Source organism: Oryza glaberrima, chromosome 2 (assembly GCF_000147395.1).
Source record: "Oryza glaberrima chromosome 2, OglaRS2, whole genome shotgun sequence".
NCBI classification, from domain to species: Eukaryota; Viridiplantae; Streptophyta; class Magnoliopsida; order Poales; family Poaceae; genus Oryza; species Oryza glaberrima.
Genome location: NC_068327.1, coordinates 32,927,792 through 32,954,743, shown reverse-complemented (window position 1 = coordinate 32,954,743; position 26,952 = coordinate 32,927,792). Strand labels below are relative to the sequence as shown.

Sequence of the window (26,952 nt, the reverse complement as noted above, 5' to 3'; positions counted from 1 at the left end):
CAGGTATGCAATTCGAACTTCAATGGCAATGTTAGGAACCATAAAAATGGTATAGATTTACAGTGTAATTGAAGAGATAGAGGAGAAGGTGTTGCCGGAGAAAATCAAGAGAACCAGGGAGCGAAACAACCATAAGAGGTTAATTAAACGGTTTTAGTTAGAATGAGGGGGTTAAATACATGGTTTGTTAGGTGAGGAGGTTAAGTAATCATCCGACAATAGGTTAGGGGGTTATGTAGACTTATTCCAATCCTCCTTGGTTGTTTTGAGAGAAGTTTTTCACTGATTTGATCCACATGTATTAGTATGGTAGCCTGGTCACAAAATAAAAGTGGGTCTCATATGTAAATGATAAGGGGAAAAGAATAGAAATCATGGGGCCTCTTGTTAGCCTCCTTCTCCCCAATATCCTTTTCCCTATCGCTATATGCTCGACGGAAACTCAGGTCATCCCAGCGGCCTCGCCCTCACATGGTCGGCAAAGGAGGGGGAGGGGTCCACCGTGGCGATGAAGGACGTGGCCAGCGACAATGATGACACGCGGCAGGAGTGTAGAGGCATGGGTGCGGGTGGGTCCATGAAGAAGCACGCAACATCGAGGTAGCAACAGCCACAACAGTTAGGAAAGGAGAGAGCAAGTCGAGAGATGGGCTCACTATCACCAACTCAGTGAACGCCAAGAACGCACAACTGCTACTTCTGTGGCTGATGTTGGTCTGCTGCTCCTTGCCATGCCAGATCAAGGACGCCATCTGGAGCTCGAGCCCTCGTCGCAGTGAGCAACTTAAAGCAGACTGAGGAGATCAGAACGAGAACTGATAGGTTGCAACAATTAGCCTCTACCTTGGGGAGGGCCCATTTGTTGCACATTAGACGAATGACGTTGGGGTCGTCCAAGTCGCAGGAAGTGATGGATGTGGTGCGCATGAGTGTGTGTGGAGTATGAGCCAACCGCCAAAAGCAACGGCGATTCCTCCCTACACTCGACGCCCTTTCTCACCATCTCTCCCGACGCCTTCCACCATGTCATCATCATCTTTGTTGTTGACATCGTGCCGCATAAAGAGGAGAGCTACTTCCTCAATGACAGTCAGCGCCGATGCAACAAGGTGGTGCCCACCCCTGCTGATATTGTTGAGAAGAGTTGGGGAGAGAGAGATTGGGTAGAGAAAGAAAGAGATAGAGGGGGAGGATGACATGTGGACCTTCACTTTTTTTTTATTATTTTCTTTAGTGATTGGGATACCATGGTCAATACTATTCTGAAAGTAAAATTACACATGTTTTAATAGTTACTGATTAAAATATCCAATATTATGATTCAGATATACGAATCAAATTGAGCCTATATTTCAAGAGAGTTAAATTGGACTTACCATGGGCTCAAGTGCCCAACGCATTGGACGGGAGCAACGACGACAACGAGCTACCAAATACCAACTGCTATTGTATACTGAATAGTCAACGGCTCAACTCAGCACAGCATCGCGGTGGCCATAAATATCAAAGATCGGGGAGGGGGGTAGCAGATGATTGGAGAGATAAAAAGATCAGGGGGTAGTAGATGATTGGAGAGATCATCATGATAGTAGAATCCATAGACTTATCTAAATACTTATTTAAATACCAAAGACTTATCTAAATACTTATTTAAATACTTATTGATTGCATGCTTGCATTCACTCCTTGATTTTGTAACATCCAAGATGATTTAATGTTTTCTTGGTCTTGATGACAAAAGTAATATGTGTAATTTTTATGGATGGAGGGAGTAATTTAAAGAAACAAACAGCTAACAGCTTATTTTATGTCGACTTATTATAATCCCGCTTATAGTAATATAGTTTAATAATCTAGATTACAATAATCTTAAGCTGAAAAAAAGGGCTATAGCTTATTATAATCCAGTTTATAGTAATCTGACTCAATAATCTACATTACGATAATGAATAATCTTAAGTTGAAACCATCAGGACCTAAGTAGTATTATTGTTTGGAGAAAATAAAAAAAAATACAAATTCAAGACTCTGGACCAAACCAGCGGGCAACAAGTTTAGCAGTTTCCCTCTAACTTTTGGAGTCACCACTCACCAGCACCATTGTCCAGAACATAAGGGAAATTGCCAACTTCCTGCCACGCAGAACAAACTTACATTAGACGATGTCCATTGGATCATATAACTGCTACATACTGTATATTGCACTTGATAAAAATTCTTTTTTTTTTTGCACTACATAACATGAGTCTCACTGAAGCTACAAATAAGTTCTAAAACACATACGCATATTTTTTATTTAACGTATAAAACTATGATGAGATTCAAGTATTAAATATGTACTGAACTAATACGAGTACTACTTGCTATTGTTCCACACTTATCTAGAGCCTTAAAAGAACATATTCAATCCAACGGTGAGTTATTTGCCACAGTTATTATCCAACGGTTTGTTTTAATCTAATGTCACGGCCTAATCTCTTTTCAGCAAAAGATCCTGAATAAAAGTAAGTAGATAGATGGTCCACTTTGGCTGTGTTTAGTTTGGGAAAAGAAAATTTTTAGTTGTCATATCGGATGTTTGACCGGATGTCGGAAGGGGTTTTAGACACAAATAAAAAAACTAATTTTATAACTCGTTTGGAACAGCGAGATGAATCTTTTGAGTCTAATTAAGCCATCAGCACATGTGGGTTACTGTAGCACTTATGGCTAATTATAAACTAATTAGGCTCGAAAGATTTGTCTCGCGATTTTCATGTAAACTGTACGATTTGTTTTTGTTTTTATCTATATTTAATACTTTACGCATGTGTCAAAGATTCAATGTGATATTTTTGTGAAAAAAAACTAGGAACTAAACAAGGCCAAAGTCAATAACCATATAAAACATATATGTACACTCATGCCAAGAGTATAGTACCTATATTTACCCGTTCTTTTATAATAACTGCAGAAAGTTAGTACCCTAACCTGTCCAGCGATGAAGTCATTAAGGATGATGATAGGGCAAGCCTCTAATCAAGGCCTGCGGCGTTGGTACCTGGTCCAGCCTATTGAGACAAATAAAAACATAAAAAAGAAACATTTAAGATTTAAGAATGACACAAAGATCATCGATCGTACTCTTAAATGTATTGAATCAAACAGGCAATGTGCGAACGAGATTGCTGGTTCTTGTCTTGTAGTAGTAAATATCATCCTTAGTTTTCTGATCGAGTCGGATTTCCCGGATGCTCCTCCGGAGTGCCTGGTACTGTACCGATCGTGTCATCGGAATTCTCCTCTCTCCCCTCCTCCTCCTTTCTCGCGTTGTCCCCGCGAAGAGCAGGCGACCGAATACTGATGGTGATGGAACGACGGAGCGATCGGGATCCGATCGTGCATCTCCTGGAAGAGCGAGGTCTCCGGGTTGCGCCCCTCCCCCTCGCCGGGTTCCGGTGGGGAGCGGGAGGCGGCGGAGGAGCCAGGAGGGGCGCCCCTCGCGGCGAGGGACTCGATCTGGCGACGGATGTCGTCGATGGAGGACGCCGGCGGAGCGGTCGGGATGGGTGAGGAGGACGAGGAGAATGGCCGGGGGAGGAGGAGCGGATTCTTCCAGAGGTTGATGCGGCGGAGCGCCATGGCGGCGGCGGTGGTGGTGCGGGGCTCACTTCCTCCTCCTCCTGTGCATATAGCCTCATCGCGGTGGGCCGGCCCAGCTAGCCGCGGCTCATCGCCACGGCGGTGCCGTTGAATTAAGGAGAGAGATTGGGGAGAGAAGTAAAGAGAGATAGGAGAAGGATGATACGTGGACCCTCACTTGTTTTTATAATTGTAGAGTAAATATCACATGGACACCATATTAATAAATATCATAGGTAATATTATTTTAGAAGTATAATTACATCGGTTTTAATAGATAGAATCGGTTTTAATAGATAGAGATCAAAATACATGGTGTTAGTGTATTACGATCGAGGAATACTAAATTTGTATTCGATGGAGTGAAATGACTTGCTCTGTATCCTAATCACGGGGCTCAAGTGCCCAACGCACGAGATGGGAGCAACGACGGCAACGAGTTGTAACGCACCGACGTCTGACGGCCAGCTACCAAAGACCAAACTACTACTGGTATACTGAATGGTCAACGGCTGAACTCATCACAGCATCGTGGTGGCCAAAATTATCAAGATCGGGAAGTACAGATGATTGGAGAGATCACGCGGTAACTTCTGTCATGACGATTAGAGCCGGTCGTTTTCGGTTTCCGGAGACCAGTTGCACATCTGCGAAAAACGGCATTAACAGCCGGGACATATTCAATATTCTCCCGTCGAGATCCGTATATGCTGTTGCCTACTGAATATTTTCGATTCAGTTCTCCTTTTTGTTTTTCTTCGGGTCAACCCAGGCTCAGGTCTGCACTCTGCAGCAGTGTTCTGGAGCATTATTGTTAATTGCACGTCCCAACATTAGTACTACTGGTAGAGAAACATGTGATGAACATGGCGTACAAAGTCAACTGTTAAAACAAAAACAAAAATTAATTATCATCATTACCGCAAATTCTCAAAAGTCAGGGTCATATACTACTCCTCGTATCATGAATTCTAACTGAATTTCGTAATGCGATGTGAAATGTGAAACTTGCCTCATCCGAGGCGCGAGTCAACTAAAATCGTGCCATGGCCACACGTAGTCCCTCTGTCCCATAAAAAAAGGCACATTCTAGTACTATAATCTAAACATACTTATATCCAATCATCATATTCAGTTGCATACTCGCTCCGTGTTTTAATATATAACGCAATATATAACGCTGTTGATTTTTCGACCAACGTTTAACCATTCGTTTCATTTAATCTTTTTTTACAAATAAAAAAAATATTTACATAACATTCGATGATAAATCAAGTTACAATAAAATAAATGATAATAGTAGCATTTTTTAAAATACTAAATAAGTATTTGTTTGTTTTTTTTAAGGAGGGTCTATATGTTAGCCACCGCCACCGGACGAGACGACGGATCGGTCAGTCAGTCACTCACAGTATCCGATCCGATCTGGAGTTCTACTACTACTAGCCCTAAAACTAACTGGTCGCTGTAAAAATCGCGGGAATTTTCGCGGCGTGATTTTTACTGCGCCCGCAAGCGACAAGGTTAAAAACGAGCCATATCGCGTCTCCTCCCTCTTTTGCTCCTCCATGGAGGAGGAGGAGGACTTCCTCCGGGTGCTTCGAGCGCTGCGCGACGCCGCGCGGAGGGTGGAGGCGGCCGCCGGCGGCGACGATGGCCCCGCGCTGCACGCGCTCCTCGCGCTGGATGCCAGCGCCGACGATCTCCTCGCCGGCGACCCCGATCTTGGTACCCTGCGCCGGCTGCTCGCGCGGATTGGCGCGCTCTCGTGGTCGATTCGGTTTGCCGGGGATGGGGGTGGTGGGGGTGGGGTTGTCGGGTGCTTGCGGGGGAGGTGGCGACGGTGCGAGGCGAGGAGGGGGATCGCGCGCGCGGCTGGCGGCGTCGCCGGCGAGATCCAGGCGTGGATCGACCGGGAGAACGTGGCGCGCCTCGTGGCCGCGCTGCGGTCGTCGGGTGGGGACGACGCGGCGCGCGCCCGGCTCGCGGAGCTGGAGGCGCGGCTGGGCCGGTTCGACCCGCGGCTGCAGCGCGCGCTGCTGCGGCACGGCGTGTTCGCGGCGGTGGAGGCGAAGCTCGGGGACCCGGGCGTCGGGGACGGCTGCGCAGCGGCGGTGCTCGCGCTGGTCCGCTTCAACAAGGACGTGTTCGTCGGGCCGGTGCTGATGGGGCGCGCCGTCGGCGCGCTGGTCGCGTCCGCGTCCGCCTCGCCGGAGCCGCTGCGCGCGCTCAACGGGCTCGTGGCCGCCATCCGCAGCCCGCTCGTGGACGAGCTCCACGCGCGCGGCGAGCTCCCCCGGCTCGTCTCCCTCCTCTGCTCCGCGGACCCCCGCATCCGCGCGCTCGCGCTGGAGTTCGCCCTCCGCGTCGGCTACTACGCCCGCAAGGAGATCGTCGACGCGCTCCTCGCCGAGGGCCTCGTCAAGCGCCTCCTCTGCCTCCAGCGCTCCGACTCCGAGACCTTCGATTCCTACTTCTCCCCGCAAGAGAAGCCAGACCACGGGATCATCAGAGGCGTCATCTTCTTCGCCGGGATCCTCGGATGCCAGCGGGAGGACGCCGACGACGGCGGCGGCGGCGGCGCGGCGACGTCGTCGGCCCGGCCGTTCGTGAGCGCGGTGGCGCGGTTCGCGGTGCAGGTGGAGGTCGGCGAGGGGCTGAGCCAGCGGGAGAAGCGCGCGGCGAAGCTGGAGATCCTGCGGCGAGTCCGGGAGGCCGCGGTGTCGCCGGCGGAGGAGGCCACGGTGCTCGCCGACGTGCTCTGGGGCGCCACGCCGTAGCCCGGAGCTCCCTCTCACTGACGCGCGGGCCCCACTCGCTGCTCACGCGTGGTTGGTAGGAATGGCATTTTGTCTCATTTTTCCTTTTTCCTATATAAATTTTTTATCCCCTTGTAAATAGTAGTAGTAGAGCTGTGTAGAGGGAGCTTCTTGTGTAGTAGAGTTGTTGTTTAGAAGACGACGATGGCTCCGATCCAAGTGTTAATGATGATGTAACAAATTTTTTAGCGTGTAAAAATTCGGTAGGAAATGATGTAAGGACAACGATAGGGAGGGATCCATGATTCAAAGAGCAGTTTAGCAGTCAAAGCAGGGGGGAATTTTCCAGGTTTAAGCCTTAAATTTGGTATTTATTATTCTTTTAACGAGGTCGTGTGTGATAACTTCGCTAATTTTAAAATATATCAGTTTAATCTCATATTGATCGTTATTAATATTAAGATATGCCATCTAGTTTAATGTGTTTACTTTGATTTTGGACGAACGTCTTCTCAGCAAATAATTGGTTTTTGTGATTGGTGCTATGGTCGGTCGTAGTTGTAATAGCGTGACAGGGCGCAATTAATCTGGCACGATCCAAAGATTGCCTCTGCGATTGCTGCAGCAGCAATTGGCGAGATGGATGGCAGTTTCCAGATCGCGCTGGGGCCACGAAAAATTTGTCCAAATGTCAAAGGCAAGATGCAAGGAGAGTTGCCGCAAAAATTACGGCCACGAGAGCAACTGATATATCATGCGATCCCGTGTTTGATTACGCCTCTCCCTCTTGGCCCAACAGATCCGCATCTAGTGAATCGAATTTTCCTGGGTGCCTCTGCTACTGTAACAAGAACAGTCAAGAAGAGGGAATCCTCTGTCAGCAACCCACGGCTCCTTTCTGACAGCGACAATCAGGCTCATGGACCTCTTTTTTTCTTCCATGAATAGCTGAACAACTAAATGATTTTATGATAATACTGGTGGCTACTGGCTACATATATGTGAATAACTTAACTTAAACAAATATTTTTTCTGATAAATCTATATAATTTTTTTTAAGAAAGTAGCATCCTCTAGAAGAACGGTTCAATTTTATGATGATACTAGCTCCAGTGGAATTGGAGCTAGTGCTTGGCCCGATATTTGCAACTCAGTAGTACTAACGATGATTGGTCTCGTATAGCGGCGGCGGCGGCTTGGTGTTAGTGCTTCTCCTAGGGTGTGTAAGGGCAAGTTTTATAATAGAGGAGGTGGCCACATCTAATTTTGTCCAAATCATCTACACATTAATTTAGAGGTAATACATACAATAGATTGCATCTACTTACACTAGACCCAATACACTTGCTACCAATACACTTCTCTCTTTCTCTTCCATTTCTTGAAACTTGTGTGGAGGTTGTCCCTTGCATGAGGGGTGGCTGCTCCTCTCTCTTCTCTTCTCTCCTCCACATCATCATTTGAGTCTACATGGCATCTTGGAATTAGTGATAAAATGCTTAGAGCAAGATCAATAATAACGTCCATGGCCGGCTACAATTTTCACCATATCATCAAAAGTTGGTTTAGTAGCTTACCAGCACAATAAGTAGGCTCTAACCAGTCTGACCATCCTTTCATTGCAATAGTATTTTATCCTTCATTCATCCTATTCTCTCTCTGGAGATTATCTCACCGCTGCTGATCTATGGCACCAACGGGACCCACTTTTCTCGAAACATGCATGCAGCCGGGCGACAGATTAGTCGCCGACTCGCCCTCTCTCTCCTGCCTTTTTTCTGCCAAATCATCGCTCCGGTCTACGTGGTCTGCACGTCGCCGGCATACCAGCTGCTATTGTACCTGCTCTTATAGTACTTGCCCTAAGAAGTCACTAGCACGTGGTGGTGTGTTTTCTTTTCCTTTACATGATTAGAGCCTTCTAGAGTTGTAATCTTGTAATATTTTTTTGCTAATATAAATAGAAACCTTCGCACTGTTTTATGTGGATCGTTAAAAAATTTCTTAGATTACCACTAGAAAAGAACACATCAAAGGAAATAGAATGGCTACCAGGAAGAAAGAGCGTTAGAGATGAAGACCTTGCCGAGCTGATTATATGTCAAAACGGTTTATTAGTGATTAAAATATAATTTATCAGAAAAAAATGTATATATGTGCCCCTAGGGCAAATGCTGAAAATAATACATTAAAAATATCTTAAAAATTTAACGGCTGCTAATTATTTGTAGGCAAATGGTGAGGCTCGAAAAGATCTCATTCAGGCAGACGAGTGCATCGCTGATCATTCGTCATCATCAGATACCTGAAAAAGGATTTTCCTTTATGTAGGCGTCGTCCATCATGGCCACTTTTGTCTTGTAAAGGGTGGACCTTCATCATTGTGAGGAAAACCTTCCGGCCCCTCTCACTCCTCGTCCCGCTCTTGCTCGGTCACTCGTAAGTGCGTTCTTCTCGGCCCGGACCAATATAGTTGCAGATGCACAAGGCAGCACAGCCCATCCATCCATCCATTCCGTTGGGTTCAGGTTTTGCTTTTGCTTGTTTAGGCTGCGTCGTGAGAGCGATGTCCACACTTACCGTCCGGTCTCTCTCCAATTGTAGGTTTCAACATCCAGTTTTTTGGTTTGTCTCTTGCAACATCGTGCATCTCAGACGGTCAGCTCCAACAACACATTGTTTTTTTTTTTTTGGTTTAAATGGGGTAAGCACTGCGAACAATTGTTTTGGCATGGCTGATGGCTCAGTGAGCAAAGCAGAACTGCGGCCGGCCAGACAAAAAAAAAGAACATTCTATTGTTGCAGGCCAGCATTAGCTCCTTACGGTGCAGGTAAGAATTCTCAATTGATAGCACTCACTGTCCTTCAACAAGCACATGACCCTCTCACTAGCACAATTTGTCATTGTCTCATACACTTTACAGTCACGACGGATCTTACATGAATGGATATGTTACAAGTCGAGAGGTTTAAACTTTCCAACATCAACTAACAGTGTACAATTTGCAGCCCATCGCTGGTCCCTCTGAACAAAGGACGACAGGATTTTTTAAAAAAAAATCATATGAACGAATGATTTTAACAAAAACCGAATATGGATATTACACAAGAGCAGCTGTCAGTCAAACAAGCCCATAACTACCATGAGAGACCACAAACTGAAAAGCAGTCGAAATCCTGCTTACCTCATCCCAACGCCGTGAGACAGATGAAACAAACCAGCTAAATCCATTGACATATTTTTCCTTTTCAGGACATTGTAGGACAAAGGCAAATTTCACGAGGTCAAAGAATGCAGTTCTAGCTATACACGGATTTTTCACATAAGTTGTATAGGTGTGGTTTCTGGCGATGGTATGAAAAAGGATGATGTCAAGGAACTGGATATCTGTGAAATCACCCCTTGCTCCCGAGATAGCTCATGGATGTCTCTGACAATATCAAACACCGCTTCTGGCTGAGCCAGTTTTAACGCTTTTTCTGACATCCTCTTCAGTTCATCAGAATCTGGACCAAACCAGCGGGCAACAAGTTTAGCAGTTTCCCTAGAACTTTTGGAGAAGACACCAGCACCATTGTCCACAACGTAAGGGACATTGCCAACTTCCTGTCATGCAGAACAAACTTACATTAGATGATGTCCACTGGGTGATCATATAACTGCTACATACTGTATATCGCACTTGATAAAAAATCATTTATTTTGTGCACTGCATAACATTAGTGTCACTGACGCTACAAATAAGTTCTAAAACACACACATCTTTTTTATTTAACGTATAAAACTTTCATGAGATTCACCCTTGTAGTATTAAATATGTATGGTCCACAAAGTCAATAACCATATAAAACATAGATGTACATTCGTACCGTTCTTTTATAATAACCGCGGAAAGTTAGTAGACCCTAACCTGTCCAGGTATGAAGTCATTAAGGATGATAGGCAACCCTCTAATCAAGGCTTCGGCGATGGTACCTGGTCCAGCCTATTGAGACAAATAAAAACATAAAAAACATTTAAGATTTAAGAATGACACAGAGATCTTCGTATGAAACAACGTGCTAACAATCATAGAATGTCATGGATATACCTTTGTTATAATGCAATCACAAGCCCCCATCCATTTCTCCATCTGGGTCTCAAATCCCCTAACCTTTTGTTAAAAGAAGTCGATAAGGAACATGTGTTTCAACATAGGAGGATAAGCAGTCTGCATCTTAAAAAGAATTATTATAAACACACGTTTCTATCATATACCTTAATTGGTATTTTCCATTCAAGAGCCTGCAATGAGGAGCTCAGCGTTTTGTTCCGACCACAAATGACAATTAACTGTCCAATTGGTTTTCCAAGCTCCTTGTCAAACAACGACTCTCCAAGGGCTTTTGCGGTCTTCTTGACAGGACCCATGCCCTCTCCACCTCCCATCAGCAATACTGCAGGCAGCTCAGGATCCAATTCAAGTTCCTTCCTCAAATCATCCTGGTGAGTTGGTTTAAAAAAAAAAGTAACACATGAGTGGATAGAAAAGCATACTACACATTTGTATTAAGATGTGTATCATTGTACAGCCACACTATCATAAATTTGTCATTTTTCCTTTAAAATATAGTCAATGGACATCCTAAATTTAAAGCAATGCTTTTGGGGTATGCATGCTTGCAATTAATCAAAGCACAAATCCATGATAAGAGCATTCATTAAGCATGTTAAATAAAAAAGCATAAATAACCTATACATTCTGCAAGATCAAATAAAATACCACGACTGAATATCTACCTATTGAAAGATCAAGTAAAATACCATGACTGAATATCTACCTTTTGAGAGATCAAATATGAAACAAAAAATTCGCAGGCATCGGAATAACAGTCCTGAAGTTAAGTAAGGAGCACATACCTTAACAAGAACGGCTCGGCAGAATGATGGCCGAATCGGAAGGCCAAACACACGGATTTGAGAAGGTTGTAGGTCATCCAGTGCTGCTCTCTTGGCAACTTCTTCCGACGGGCAGTAACATCTATTGACATCAGCATGGAACCTGTAATGTTTCCGATTGATTAATTCAATGGTTTGAACAGAAACAATTGTTTTTGCAGAAGAAAATAACCAGGTTTTTTCTTATGGATAGCCTCCACGTACCATGTAGGGTGACAAGTGTTGAGGTCTGTGATGACAGTGACAAAGACCACTCTATTTTGTAGCCCTTGCCATTTGAGTACCCATAGAGGAATGTGTTGCATGAGGGGGTGGACACTAATTATAATATCTGGTTTGTACTTCTTGAGTCCAGCCTCAACCTTCCTTCACCCACAAACAATAAGCTATTCAGAAAAGGTGTTCCATGTACCATCTTGATGTAAAGAAAAAGTCTCACACACATAATGGGTCGATGAGCTAAGATCATGGGTCCACAAGTTAGAGCTATAAATGAACTGTTTTACATTAGTTTGATGCCTTCTCGAAGCAATTTCGATCATAGAACGCTAACAACAAATATAATCAATGGCAACATCGGAATAGATCCAAAACTTGAACGGACATATTAAATTGACTATACTGTCAATTGGTTGGCAGAGATTGCTGAAGCATGGAATTAGACAGAACTGACAGCGATCCAACAAATGAACAGTTTGCATGTGCTTTTATGATGCATAATATGTGGATCATGACCTGGAAACAATTTTATGCGAGGACAGACTGGCAATTCTGAAAGCATATGAGTGATGACCAAGTGGGCATGTTGGGTAGATGCACAGGGCAGGAATTGAATTTTCTGAAATGCCCTCTGGTCCTGTCTCCAACCCTCTGGTTCAACAGATCCAACATGGTTGCATATCTCGGGTCAATATTACCATATATTCAGATTTGCATTTCAAGCAAACTACTCGCACTATGTGGTACGATGGATTCAGAACAGATATTTTAGCATCCCAAGTCAAAGAAGAACCTCACAGTTTGAAGATTGCACTCAAGAATTGGCAATATAAAACTAATCCTGTAACATCACGGGCTAATATCTAGCACTAATAAAACTTCTCTAGAGTAAATTATAAGCCTAGTCGATAATGACAAAACTGCTGAACCATTGCAAAAATCTGCAATTAGATGAGCGATTAGCAATCCAAGGAAGCAGCAAACAACAGAAAAAAAAAAACAACAATTCGTAACTACGAAAAACACAAATCGCCAAAGCTGTCAGTGAAACAATGAAACATTCTAGTAAGATTTTTTTTAAAAAAAAAACATTGCTGAGCCGTGAAAGGGAAGTATCCGGCGTACTTGGCATAGAATGAGGCGAGCGCGGCGAGGTAGAAGCAATGGACCCATCTCGGCGATGTGGTGTGGAAGGCCACCTTCCATAGCTGCACATGCTTCACCATGAACTTGTACGAGCTCTCCATGTTGTTCAGCGGCCACCCCGCGTGATCCTTGCACAGATCCTTGACGAAGACCTGCCACAACGCCAATCCCGAGCACAACAAATCAAAACCCTTGTGTTCCCAATGGCCAGATTTCAGCCTACGCTACCATGCCGATTTCACACGAGACGACAGCAGCAAAAAAAAAAAAGGAGGCCGCGCACCCGGTAATCGTCGCCGAACTCGATGCGGAAGGCGTCCTTGATGGCCTCGGCGGAGGCGCGGTGGCCGCCGCCGGTGTCGCTCATGAGGATGAGCACGTTCTTAGCCCGGTTGGCGCCGAGCTGGACGAGCTCGACGGTGCCCTCCTCCTCCTCCCAGAAGGGCTCGTCGTCCTCGTCGGGGCCACACAGCGAGGTGGTGGACGCCGACGAGGACGCCCCGCCCTCCCCTCGCGCGCGCCCCGCCGACGACAGCTCCCCCGCGTAGGAGAGGCTCTTCCTGAACTTGCGCCTCATCCTCTGCTGCTGGTGGTACGCCGCCACCGTCTCCAGCACCGTCTCCCGGATCGACCTCCCCCTCGGCGACGCCATCGACGACGACGACGACGACGACGCCGCCATCGCCCCCGAGAGAGACGAGACCCCTTTGCGGCGGTGGACGACGACGACGAGAGAGAGAGAGAAGGGAGTTTAAAATTGGGGAGGCGAGTGCGAGGGGAGGAGGAGAAGCGGAGAGAAATGGGGGGGTTCGAAGCTGAGCTGGCAACGCGGCCGCGGCTCGGGGGAAGAAGAAGACAACTGGATTTGGAAATCGGAGGTTGGGGGAAGGTGGTGGTGGTGGTTGTCGCGTGTTTTATGTGTGGGGTTTTTCTGTTCTTTTGTTGGTTTCTTCAACGGGGACCTGATTTTTTTGTTGATTTCCGAAATGTCAGGGGGCTTGATTTGTGTTATTGTGTCAATATGAGAGAGAATCCGAGGGGTTGTACGCAAAAGGAGACCATTTGCACGCGAATCTATCCCGTTTCGTGGAATATTAGGCCCCGTTCTTTTTTCTCACAAAGATAAAGATTTTGTCTCGGTTTTCGTTAGCACGTATTTCAAACTATAAACGATACATTTTGCACGGAAAATTTTTATATGAAAATTGCTTTAAAATACTATACATATATTGTTTAAGTTTATAATAATTAAAACTTCATTAATCACGTGTTAATGGATTTTTTATTTTGTGTGCCCCTTTTTAATCTTCGTCTTCGGAGGATTCGAACGGGGACTAAGTTTTAGACCCTACACTATCATCATATGTTCTCCCTTAATATTGTAGCGCGTGATTTGTTCGCACAAAGCAACAGTTAAGCTAAACCCACAAGTTAATTTATCGTCAATGAGTGCCGTCATTTTCCTCCTGAGACTAACGTGCCTTACACACGAAAGATGGGACATTCTTGTGGTGATACTGCTACCATTATCTGTATGGCTGTAGGAGTATATCATAGGCTGGTCAGCTACCGCGTCAAACGGAAGCAAGCGAGCACAAGACAACGCAGGTTGATTTTCACAAGCAACGCAAATAGAAGCGTTTGCGAGGTTGGTCTTGCAAAAAAGGATTAGATCTCTCCGTCTCCTCCTGCAGCTGAACGTGGTGGGGTGCCAGCCGGCCAGGCCATGAGAGAAGTTCTCCTTATAGGAGGTAAAATAACCGATGAGAGAGAAAAGCAGCGGACTACAGATTTATAAGTTAATTGTAAAACGGATTCTAAGATACAATATATTATGTATGACATGTGGGGCAAAAAAATTAATAGTGCAGCATAGGTGGCTATAGTATAAATTGACTATTAAATTAAATATAGATAATTTGGAGCTAGTGGTGAGCTAAAAATAACAGGTTGGAAGGGAAAGACAGAAAGGCGGCCAAGATTCCGGAATAATCCCAGATACTTTTGGATTATTCCCCTCCCCGAGTCGCGCCGCGCGCAGACAGAAACCGAGCCACAGACCTGGTCTCTTCGTCTTCGTCGTGCCGTGCGCTGCACACACGCTACGGATTGAACAGCCGTGCGCCGAGACGCCCGTGACGACGCGTGGGATTCCGCCGTTTTTCCGCGCGGATTGCAGCGGCGGCGGCGGTCGTGTCGTATGGGCTAAGAGAACGGGGTTTGATTCGAGTCGGCGTCAAGTCTCCGCCGAATGAATGGGTGACGCGGGATAGCGTGCAAAGGCTGATGCGTGCGCCGAGCCTTGCAAATCTAAGTACTACCTGGATAACGTTACGAGTCCATACAGTTTTGAAGGCTGAAAACATTCGATTTTCTAGGAAAAAAAAACTGGAGCATATGCGAGCTGTCTGACTGTCTGTCTTATGAACGATGCTTTTACATCAACACATGTACCAGGGTACATCTATTATTCTAAAATATAATAACAACATAAATTACGAATTTAGATAAAAAGAAGGAAAAGACCATAAAACTGAACCGATGTACAAACGATATTGTGATTTAGTGTGATACACGGATGCTTTGTTGACCGTTCAAGAATCACTTACTCCTTCCGTTCTAGTAAAAATATAAGGATCCATTTGATAGATATCTACTCCCTCCGTTTCAAAATATAAGTATTTTTAGCTATGAATCTAGATAATTGTGTGTCTAAATTCGTAGCTAAAAGTTGTTATATTTTGGGACGGATGTAGTAATTTCTAAAATTAACTTTAGAAGTTGGGCTCGGAGCGGAGTTGCCTAAACTCACTTTCATCATTATAGTTCATCTTGGAAGAGCGCTTCAACTAGCCCCACTCTTATTTTAGGTAGAGTTAAAACTGTTTAACTAGATTCCAGCTTTGAAGCTGGAACTAGAGTTGTGCTTAATAGACATTTAAAAGTTGTTATATTTTATTACGGAGGTAGTAGCAAAGATGCTAATAATTCCAATATAAGTGATACATAACCTAAAAGTATTATAATTTACTACTTTCTTTAGCGTCCCATAATATAGCAATCTAAAATCGAAATAACTGGTAAAATACTATGGAATACTATGGCACAATGCATTTGGATATGTCTTATGCTAATTTCTTATTTAATTCTAAATTGTTATATTATGGACGGATGAAGCAGATATGAGTAAGTAAGACGGAGGAAGTAGTAATATATATCCCCGTACACATGTCGGTTCCGTTCCATCTCGCACGGATCTGGAAAAAGAACGGTCGATACGTGAGGTGCTTAACTGATCGTCCTATACTGCCATTGGGTTCCTGTCACGTCGTGCGTCTTCTTTTGAGTGCTTATTTTTGTTCGCTCCCAATGACTTTCGACCGGTTCGTTTTGTCCGTCAGGGCCTTCATCGGGTACCAGTACCTGTACCTCTCATGCTTTCAGCATCATCTGTCACAAAAGCACACTGTCGTTGGATGCCTGCGTCTTCTGCTGCGTACCGTATGCAAAATCCAGCCCACCATATTCGCGTCTCCACCAATCAGTCAAGCCAAGTTCATAGCGTGAAACCAAGTCAATAATACACTCATTGCTGAGAGGATTATGGAACAGCTTTCCAAGCACAAGGAAATTAGTGGAGGATAAACACACACAACTAGAAAGAAAAGAAAAAGAAAAAGAAGAAGAAGATTACACATATTAGAGCAAGGTCAATAGTATAGCTGACTGCTAGCGGTACCAAATGCCACATCATTTTACAGCTAACTAATACAATAGATTGGCTATTGTGCTAACTACCTAGAAGCTATTAAACAATTTATTTTGGATACACAGTACGATCAAGAATGTACTCCATCTTTGTAGCTATTTGTGCTGTCATATGAGCGTGAGTAGTCTACCGATGAAGAAAAAGAAAAGAGTTTGGTTTTTGCTTTCCTAGCTCATCTCCCGCACAGCTTTAGATTGAAATCAACACCAGAAACAGCAACTAAAAGAAAATGACTGGTGGTTTATCCTTTTATCCATCTCCATTCACACGGAAGCAAAAAAGAGAGAAAAGAAAAAAAAAACAAGAGAATAGCAAAGAAGAAAGATGGGTTTTGCAGCTAGGCAATGGCTGATTCATACCAGAGCAAACCGAGCGGTGGGTTATGTCGAGTCACAGATTAAGGAGCTCCATCCATACATCGATTCGCTTCAGTTCGGAGGGGAGGGCGTCGACCCCAGCAGCAAGAACTCGATTTTGAGGTTTGAGAAGCTTGATTCGTGCCGAGAGAAGATCGATCCAGCGGCAAGGGCGTCGGTTCGCATGCATGAGATCGATCAGCGCGAGCCGAAATCAGCTGGTGGAGCTCTCGAACTCTCCTGGGGTGAATCATTGCCGGTGTAGTGACATGACGCTGGCCAACATTCCGGCGAAGAACCAAGTGTTGAGTTGTGATCCAAATTCATTTGCACTTAATAAAGGCCAGCTTCTGCCGTAGCGGAGCGAGGTACGGATCATCATCCCTTTTAGGGTTCCACTATATATATATATATATACCTCTTGTAAGCCGCCGTGCGGTGATGTAACCTCACCTCAGATATAGTGAAGATATTTTGCTGGCTGGCGCCCGTGGTTTTTTCTCTCCTATTTTGGGAGGGTTTTCCACGTTAAATCTCGTGTCTTTTGTGATTGATCTATTGTTCTTTATCGTTTGTTCGCCTATCGTTTCCTAACACCAAGCACATCGGCGCACGCCGGAGCGGAGAAGGAAAAGGCGAAAAGCAGAACATAGGTGGGAACACAAGTATGAGACATGAGATCCGATGAGGGTGGTTGTGGGGCCCACAAAATGTATTTTTTATCGTGCAACGCGTGCTATCGCCGGGCACTTAAATAGTTGCCCACTTCAATCTCTCTCTTCAGTTAGAGCAAGTTTAATAGTATAGCTAACTACTAACTCCAAATCATCTATGGCCAATAGAAGAACCAATTCATACAATAGTTGCTTACTGTACTATTAATACCTGGTCCTACCTGTCATACACACAGTACGTCTTGAAGTTCGTACTGCAGCTGGCTACACATCTATAGCCCATTACTCTTCTCTCTCTTCATTTATCTCTTTAAAATATGTTTATAGCTGGCTTATAACCTGCTACCCGCTCTTATTCTCCTTCCACATAAGAATATGCTGACATGGAATATTTTGGAGCCTGCTGACTAGACTATTGTACCTGCTCTTAGGTGAGACAAAGCTATCTGACTGTGATGATGACCCGGCTCTTTTGCCGGACAATGATTGGGAGCTGCAATTCAGAGTTCGGAGTCGCAACAAAGTACTGTGGCCTGGTTTGGCAATTAGTATGGGCTAAATTTAGGTCCATTCATGTGTATGGGCTGGAGTTTTAATTTATCGGCCTACACCACGTGGATGGCTGAGTTTTGAGGCCCATCCATAAGAGGCCAGAGGGAGTTTTGTTCAGGAAGATCTGCAAGGCCCAATCCAATAAAATGTAGGAAGATGAGGCCCAGGTATGTTGACACGTAAAGAAAACCAATTTGGACGGTTCAGACAATCTCTCGCGGTTAGATTAAGGAAAAGGTCCATATTTCAGTCCTCAACTATAAGTCGAGTTTTATTTGCATTCCCGACCGTTTAACCATACGTAGAACGTCTCCAACTGCTAAAACCGGAGCATATTTCTTCGGCAGTTTCATCCTATGTGATATGTTGACTTGATCTTCGTCTTATGTGGCGTCTATGTGACACTTATATAGCAATAAAAAAAAAACTTAACAAGTCCTACATATCAGTCAGAAAAAGGAAAAAAAATAGCAGACCCACATGTCAGTCGGCCATCTCTCTAGCATTTACCCTCTCTTGGTGAGCCCAATAGGTAGCCCATGGGCTTCGGCATTGGCATTGGCATTGGCATTGGCATCCCTGTTGCAGACTTGCAGTGTTGCGTCTGCATTTCGCTGAAGAAAGAAAAAACGGCATTATGCCGGCGATGGAGAAGATCATGTTTCGAGCTTCCACATAGGTTGACTTGTGTAGCCCACTGTATCTGTTGGATCAAACACTTCGTAACATATGTTATACGCCGGCATCATGTTGAAGCTCATGTCATGCTTGACAAGGAAATGTGACCAAAATACACCTACATAGCTTCATGGACAGTGGTCGCCTGAGAATGGAGTTCGTCAGGGTATGTAAACAATTCAAAACAGCCCTCAAAACTGCTCAGATTTTGTGTGTTCTGCCCCTGGATTCACACAACAATAATAATAGTAACATTAAGCCAGCCCAATAACTTTTTAGGTTATGGAGAAGACGTATATATTAATATATCCAGCGTACATCGTCCAGAGATCAGCAACCAGGAATAATAATTCGGTGGTCTGAGATCAAAAGTTCAGTCAGCCAATCAATAATAAAGAAGAAGAAGAAATGCATTGTGCTTTGTTGGATTTTTGGGACCAGGGGTGACGTGCATAAGCGTCGTTGATCGTCGTGCCGCTAGTTTCGCAATACCTGGATCACTTACATACGTTTGTTTTGCAGCTCGCATTGAAAAATGGTAGAAGAGGATCTAGTTGTTTATGAACATTTATATAGCTTATGCGGTGACAGTGACGTTTCTGCTCTTTGGTTCAGTTCAGAACAGAACTGAGCTTAGCTAGTTTTGGCTGCCTCTCAATGACCTTTGTAGAGTGTTCCTCGTTGGGCACTTAACTTGGAGTAAAAGCTGCTAATTAAGTAGGAGTAAGCTGCATTGCATGCCCTTGAATTCATTTAGAAAGCTGTTAAGAAACAGCAAGTACATTATACAAACGCGAGCTGCATTTTACACTTGAATTCCTTAATTAAATTACCATGCATGTTGTCAGCAAAACCAAGCTAAGCTAGCTATACTCACTCATACAATCATACTAGCTTCGGACGAAATGCTGTCTGAAAAATCGCTGGCCGCTGGCTGGAGTTGAGTCACAACTCACACTCATAAGCAGCACAGCATGGGCAGAAATTATCGGCAACAAGCGACCACCGAATGATGGTACGGTGAGCTCGGCGGCGGCTGCATGCCACGACGACGGCGACAAAGTACGCGATGACTCAGCTTTTTCGCGGCGGAAACAACTAACTCACCTCGTAGTGTGTGTCGCCATCCAGGCAAATCCGGTGGTGGTGGCGGTTCTTGTTTTGCTCGATAGATCGATTGCTCCTGCACCTGCACGAGCAGTTTCATGAGTGAGGAAAATAAGTTTAATTAATTCTTCCGCTACAAAATTCATGGCAGCATTATTCAAATTTCAAAATCCTGGGTTAAGCAGCCCTGACGATCGACCATACGTACCTTCGCGAACGCTGCAATTTGCAAGGCGATTCCACACCGGGGCTTTCAGACGATTTTTTGACGCCAATCCCACACATAATATGGTTGTTCATCACTAATTCACTAGTGTCAGCAGTGTGTCGCTCACTCACTAGCCAAATGCAGCAGGCCTCTCTACACCAGCAAGGCAGCAGCATGACACAAGTCCGAAGTCTCATTGGCGTTGAAACTGCTCTTGCCGCGGGAACTGAAAAACAACAGACCACTCGCCGGATCATGTATTCATGTCGTGCGTGCGACGTGCCATGCGAGCTCGGCCACGAAAGTGCCACTTCATTTTACTACTAGTATCCCCTTCAAAAATAATTTACCACTAGTATACCCGTGACTGAGCCGTCAAGCTATCGTTTGACTTATTCACAAAATAAGCTAAACGATATATTTATAAATAAAAAATAATTTATAAATAAAACTTTTATATACATAATGATCTAAAAGTAAAAGTTAAAAATAAACATAGATAAAATATTCTTAAAATAAGTTTTAAATTAAAAATCTAACTTATAAATATAAGTGCAAGCGAAAAAAAAAATGAGGCTGTGAGTTTTCTGGCTCTTACAGTAGAGGGAGCATGTAGCCGTAGCCTAGTGGTTACAGTAACCTAAGTAGTATTCTAAGGTCCTGAGTTCAAATCTCCTATGGAGCGAATTTTAGATTGGGTTGTTTGCGGGGCTAAGTTGTTCAAATCTTCTATAGAGCGAATTTCAGATTGGGTTGTTTGCGGGGCTAAATTCCCTATTTAAATGGCCGTATATATCCGATTGGATGTAGAGGCCGGGTAAAAAAAAAACTTCTCTAAAAAAAACAATAGAGGGAGCAAACTGCAAAACCGGCCGTGCGAGTCGGTCGTATTCGGGGCAAATCCAGCGGCGTCGCCGAGGAATCCACCCCCGAAAGCAAAAGCTGCGCCGCCGACGAAACGATGCGGATAAGGACGGGCACGGCCTAAAATTTCCATTCTGCAGCTGAAACCGCGAGTCTTTTGTCCCACACCGTCAGCAACCGCTGTTTCTCCTCCCATTTTTTACCAGGCTAATTAACTTAACCCCCCCACTTGCAGCGTTCATGGCCGTCGATCTCATCATCATCTCACTGTGATTATCTTCTTTAATCCACTTCGTTTTAGCTTCTAATCACTATCAACTTTCGTTTATAAGCTTCTAACCACACCAGACCAGTACACCACTGTTTGTCGCAGGCTGCGAGGACCGAGTTAAATTATTTACTCTTTGGACGCAATACTAGCCAAGCATAATCAAATATATACGGGGAGAAATCGAAGTTGTGCTCTGGGAACACAATTAAAGGGGCCTAAAATCCGAGTGTCAAGTTTAGTTTGACGTTAATTATTCGATCGGCACATATATGAATATGATTAGCTCGTCCTACTGCGAGCTAGACACGCTTAATTACAACAACTATCGCATAAAACTGTTGATGTAGCACACGGGAAAGTCTCATTGGTTATGGTCTGATTCTTTAAGGAAGCCGAGAATTCCATTGCTTATCAATCGCGCAATTTGCAAATACGTCATCCTTTCAAGAGGGATTAGGAAATCGAAGAAGAAGAACATCATAATGCCATTAGAAGCCAATTACCTTGATGGCTTAAACCGGGTGAATTGTTTGAATTTCGAACGAATCACACAAATCAAATTCATTTCTAGTGATACGTACGCCCAATTGAGCTTGGAACAATCTAACATTCTAAGCAAGAAACAAATCCCGCTGTAAGATTCGGATTTCGGACAGTGAGATTCTGGATTAGTAGGATCATGCTTATCTTTGGACTACGTATTATTATCTTCTGCCTACAAAGTCCAGAAAGACACATGTTAGCCAGTCAGGTGCGTTTCGGGCCCACGTGGCAGTGTGAGCCTGGCAAAAGGGCCCAGAAATCGCAGCCCACTCGATCCATCAAGAATATTTACAATTACACCCTTGGAAAAAACATAGAATTGCAAAACAACCCACGCACTCCCTCTCCGCTGCTCGTCTTCTACCTCTCGCCCAAACCAGGCAGCTCCACCTCCACCCACCCAGCTATATAAGAGACCTCACCTCCAAGAATCTCCAGAGAGAGAAAGAGGAGAGAGAGAGTACAGCGGTATAGAGAGAGAGACACAGAGAGAGAGAGAGAGAGAGAGAGAGAGAGCAGCAGGTAGCAGGTCGAGGAGGGTTTGTGGCCATGGCGATCCTGTCGGATGTGGCCACCGAGGTGCTGATCCCGATCGCCGCCATCATCGGGATCGGGTTCTCCATCGCGCAGTGGGTGCTGGTCGCCCGGGTCAAGCTGGCGCCGTCGCAGCCGGGAGCGTCGAGGAGCAAGGACGGGTACGGCGACTCGCTGATCGAGGAGGAGGAAGGGCTCAACGACCACAACGTCGTCGCCAAGTGCGCCGAGATACAGAACGCCATCGCTGAAGGTGAGCACTGAGCAGAGCAGCCTCGCTTCTACTGTACTACACTTACTTAGTTCTTTCGCTTCGTCGGTTGCTTGCTTCCACGTGGCATATACAGGGCGTTTGCTTTCTGCAATTTTTTTTCCATTTTTTTGTTCGGAAAAAAAGTATATATTTTTTTTTGTGGGAGTAGTTCTTAACTTGCACAATTGAAGAAAAAAAAAGTTGATTCTTGTTATTAGATAATGAAAATGGTTTACATTTCCTGCCTCTGCGGTTAGGCACACCACACGGGCATGGAGTTTTGGTACCTAAAATAAAATCGATTCTTCTTTGTTTTTTTTTGTTTGAATAATAATAATCGTTTATTGTGATGGTAGTCGTCTTCCGTCCCCGACGTGGATTATTGAAAGTTGGAAATTTTCGCTTAGTTAGGCCTATGTTAATTAATCATCAGTTCATGAATGCAAAATGTTAATTTGCACGGTTGATGTTATAACCTTGAAAAATTCGATCTTTTTAAATCAGCCATGATGCTAAATGACGTATAGTTGATGGCATCAATGTTCATCCATTGAACGTGTAGCACTTTTGGGTCTTGAACTGGCATGGAGGATACTGGAACGCCTACTTTCCTCCCTAAAAAGTCACTCAAGGGCCCCATCTGGACCTACTACCGAGAGGATAATTATAGTTCAATATCACAAAAAAAAAAAACCATTCAACATGTGTACATTTTACATTGGTTAATTGATGTTACTGATAAGTTACATTTTTTTTTTACCGAATCGGCATTTAGAGTGTGCCAATTTCATTGAATATAGCCGGAGTTGTACACAAGTGTGAATGTTACTGATAAGTTACAGCACTTTTGAGTGTGATTATCTGACATTAATCCTACTATGAGCAGGAGCAACATCATTCCTTTTCACCGAATACCAATACGTTGGCGTTTTCATGTCGATATTCGCGGTGGTGATCTTCCTCTTCCTCGGCTCCGTCGAGGGATTCAGCACAAAGACCCACCCCTGCACATACAGCAAGGACAAGGAGTGCAAGCCTGCTCTGTTCAATGCCCTGTTCAGCACCGTCTCCTTCCTTCTTGGAGCCATCACCTCAGTGGTTTCTGGCTTCCTCGGGATGAAGATTGCGACTTACGCAAATGCGCGGACCACCCTGGAGGCGAGGAAGGGTGTTGGCAAGGCCTTCATCACCGCGTTCCGTTCGGGAGCGGTGATGGGGTTCTTGCTGGCATCAAATGGGCTTCTGGTGCTTTACATTGCCATAAACTTGTTCAAGATGTACTATGGTGATGATTGGGAGGGTCTCTTTGAGTCCATCACTGGCTATGGCCTTGGTGGATCCTCAATGGCTCTGTTTGGAAGAGTGGGTGGAGGTATCTACACGAAGGCGGCCGATGTCGGTGCTGATCTTGTTGGCAAAGTTGAAAGGAACATCCCTGAAGATGATCCTCGGAACCCTGCTGTAAGTTTCTGGCATATAAAGTTGCACACTGTAATCCTTCAGAAAAAAAAAAACTGCCCATGATAAACTGACAGTTCTATTTTCAGACTATCAACAGTAGTAAAGAGATAGTTGTTCATTGTTTTTTTGGTGCTTCATGACTGAAATTGCCTGTCCTCTTTCTCAGGTGATTGCTGACAATGTTGGAGACAACGTTGGTGATATTGCTGGAATGGGATCAGATCTGTTCGGGTCATATGCTGAATCTTCCTGTGCTGCCCTTGTTGTTGCTTCCATTTCTTCCTTTGGGATCAACCATGATTTCACCGGGATGTGCTACCCGCTGCTGGTCAGCTCCATGGGCATCATTGTCTGCTTGATCACCACTCTCTTTGCCACTGACTTCTTCGAGATCAAGGCCGTGAAAGAAATCGAACCTTCACTAAAGAAACAGCTCATCATTTCTACGGCTCTGATGACTATTGGTATTGCACTGGTCAGTTGGTTGGCACTCCCATACAAATTCACCATCTTCAATTTTGGTGAACAGAAGGAAGTTACTAACTGGTAATTTTTTCGCTACGGCTTGCTATACTTGTTTTTCATGAGACATATGTCTAATCATTGTTGTGTCTATTTGATTTTCAGGGGGTTGTTCTTGTGTGTTTCGATTGGTCTATGGGCTGGTCTGATCATCGGATACGTGACAGAGTACTACACTAGCAATGCATACAGGTAAAAAAAACTTCAATCAGTTACCAATGGTGTATTCTTTGTATGCTAGATGGCTGTGTTTTTAACTTTTATCATGTTGCCACACTGCAGCCCTGTGCAGGATGTTGCCGATGCCTGCAGAACTGGTGCTGCGACCAATGTCATATTTGGGCTTGCTCTAGGATACAAGTCTGTTATTATCCCAATTTTCGCTATCGCGCTTGGTATCTACGTCAGCTTCACCATTGCTGCGATGTACGGCATAGCAGTGGCTGCCCTTGGCATGCTGAGCACAATTGCCACTGGACTGTCCATTGATGCTTATGGTCCGATCAGCGACAACGCCGGTGGTATTGCTGAGATGGCAGGGATGAGCCACAGAATCCGCGAGAGAACCGACGCTCTTGACGCTGCTGGAAACACAACCGCTGCTATTGGAAAGGTAATAATCATTTCGACAAATCCTTTGTATCATACTCAGATAGGAACAAGCTTAAACTGATCATATTTTAGCTATGTGAAACCATACTATGAAAGGGCATGTAGCCTAGTGGTTACGGTGACCCGAGTAGCACTCTAAGGTCCTGAGTTCAAATTGGGTTATTTGAGAGTTAATTTCCCTATTTGAAAGGCTAAGTTACTAAATTTAAAAATACAATTCTCTAAAAAAAAAGTGAAACCATACTTGCATAGTGGCAAACCTGAACATTGCACTGTTCATTTTCAGGGTTTTGCCATTGGATCAGCAGCACTGGTGTCCCTTGCACTGTTCGGCGCCTTCGTCAGCCGAGCCGGAGTGAAGGTGGTCGACGTACTGTCCCCCAAGGTGATCATCGGATTGATCGTCGGAGCAATGCTCCCGTACTGGTTCTCCGCCATGACGATGAAGAGCGTCGGCAGCGCGGCGCTGAAGATGGTGGAGGAGGTCCGGCGGCAGTTCAACACCATCCCCGGGCTGATGGAGGGCACCGGCAAGCCGGACTACGCCAACTGCGTCAAGATCTCCACGGACGCCTCCATCAAGCAGATGATCCCCCCCGGCGCCCTCGTCATGCTCACGCCGCTCATCGTCGGCACCCTCTTCGGCGTCCAGACCCTCTCCGGCGTCCTCGCCGGCGCCCTCGTCTCCGGCGTACAGGTATGCACAAGAGACGATCATAGATCATGTCACTGAGTGACGGATTCACCTGACCCGACATTTTTACAGGTCGCCATCTCTGCGTCGAACACCGGTGGCGCATGGGACAACGCAAAGAAATACATCGAGGTGACAGACGATTCTTGCATCGATTACTCGAATGTTCTTGCATATCATCAATCAATCTCTGTTTCTTGATGCGAATTTGAATGGAAAATGTTTCAGGCTGGGGCGAGTGAGCACGCGAGGTCGCTGGGGCCCAAGGGATCGGACTGCCACAAGGCGGCGGTGATCGGCGACACCATCGGCGACCCGCTCAAGGACACGTCGGGCCCGTCGCTGAACATCCTCATCAAGCTCATGGCCGTCGAGTCGCTGGTGTTCGCGCCATTCTTCGCCACGCACGGAGGAATTCTATTCAAGCTCTTCTAGGAGAGAGAGATTTAAAATTCGATCGAATTTGAGGACGGACGGAGATTTTCGAATAATAACTAGACCACGGGATCATGTGGGCTGAAAAAAAAAAAGGGAAAAAGAACCTCTGCAAATAATGTTGCTTTGGTGGTAGTGGGACACTATCTCTACGATTTAATTTTGTCTCCTGTAGGTTTTGTAATTTGTTTTTAACTTGCTGCGTCGTTTTCAGTTTCTGTCTGCCTGAGCCCTGAGGCATCGTGAACTTCTTTTAGCTGATGTACGGCTTGTATAAAGTGACCAGATGGTTTTCATCTGCAGTTTATGTGCATATTTTTGTCATCTTAACATTGTCGTGCACGATGATAGACGGAGTCATCTCGCAAGTTTTCCAAGTCCCTTCCGCCGCGGTTGTAAAATGTAAATTCAAACACGACACAGGTTTATATATTTGCATTTTTTTTTAGAAGGCACTAAAAATATAGTGACGAGGACGCTAGGTGGCCAAGCGAGCGTAATTCAACTTATTTGTTGGTGAAACCAATCCACCCAAATTTAAATATTATAGATATAGGTGATCGTATTTACAGTTAATTATACTTTTAGTGAAAGACTGTGTACCTGTTAACAGCGAAATGACTTGACTCTATCAATCTTAAAAATACGTTGGTCCAGTCTTCTGGAGATGCTCATAGGAGTATGGTATGCATGCTGCGTTTGTATTGTGTTTCTTTAAAAGATAAAAAGAAAAGG

At 44.8% G+C, this 26,952-nt stretch overlaps 2 protein-coding genes and 1 long non-coding RNA gene across 4 annotated transcripts; 1 reads left to right on the top strand and 2 right to left on the bottom strand.

Moving 5' to 3' along the window:
• Nucleotides 1–1,781: 1,781 nt before the first annotated feature.
• On the bottom strand, nt 1,782–3,770 carry LOC127762695 (uncharacterized). 2 transcript variants are annotated; one of them, XR_008015542.1, is made up of 3 exons: nt 3,124–3,770; nt 2,971–3,050; nt 1,782–2,132 (listed from the first exon to the last, which is right to left on the bottom strand). It is a non-coding gene; the product is annotated as an uncharacterized LOC127762695 (long non-coding RNA). The 2 variants fall into 2 exon arrangements; XR_008015541.1 differs by having other exon boundaries at nt 3,161–3,770.
• A 5,328-nt stretch (nt 3,771–9,098) lies between these two features.
• LOC127762694 (probable monogalactosyldiacylglycerol synthase 3, chloroplastic) lies at nt 9,099–13,561 on the bottom strand. The gene is made up of 8 exons (XM_052287161.1): nt 12,968–13,561; nt 12,664–12,836; nt 11,524–11,685; nt 11,281–11,422; nt 10,639–10,863; nt 10,472–10,534; nt 10,292–10,366; nt 9,099–9,987 (listed from the first exon to the last, which is right to left on the bottom strand). The coding sequence occupies exons 1-8, from the start codon at nt 13,364–13,366 to the stop codon at nt 9,700–9,702; spliced, it is 1,527 nt and encodes a 508-aa protein (XP_052143121.1). The 5' UTR covers nt 13,367–13,561; the 3' UTR covers nt 9,099–9,699.
• Nucleotides 13,562–22,050: 8,489 nt separating this feature from the next.
• Nucleotides 22,051–26,538, top strand: LOC127763916 (pyrophosphate-energized vacuolar membrane proton pump-like). The gene is made up of 8 exons (XM_052288721.1): nt 22,051–22,493; nt 23,380–23,954; nt 24,121–24,500; nt 24,582–24,668; nt 24,759–25,089; nt 25,375–25,785; nt 25,855–25,914; nt 26,011–26,538. The coding sequence occupies exons 1-8, from the start codon at nt 22,256–22,258 to the stop codon at nt 26,215–26,217; spliced, it is 2,289 nt and encodes a 762-aa protein (XP_052144681.1). The 5' UTR covers nt 22,051–22,255; the 3' UTR covers nt 26,218–26,538.
• Nucleotides 26,539–26,952: the final 414 nt, after the last annotated feature.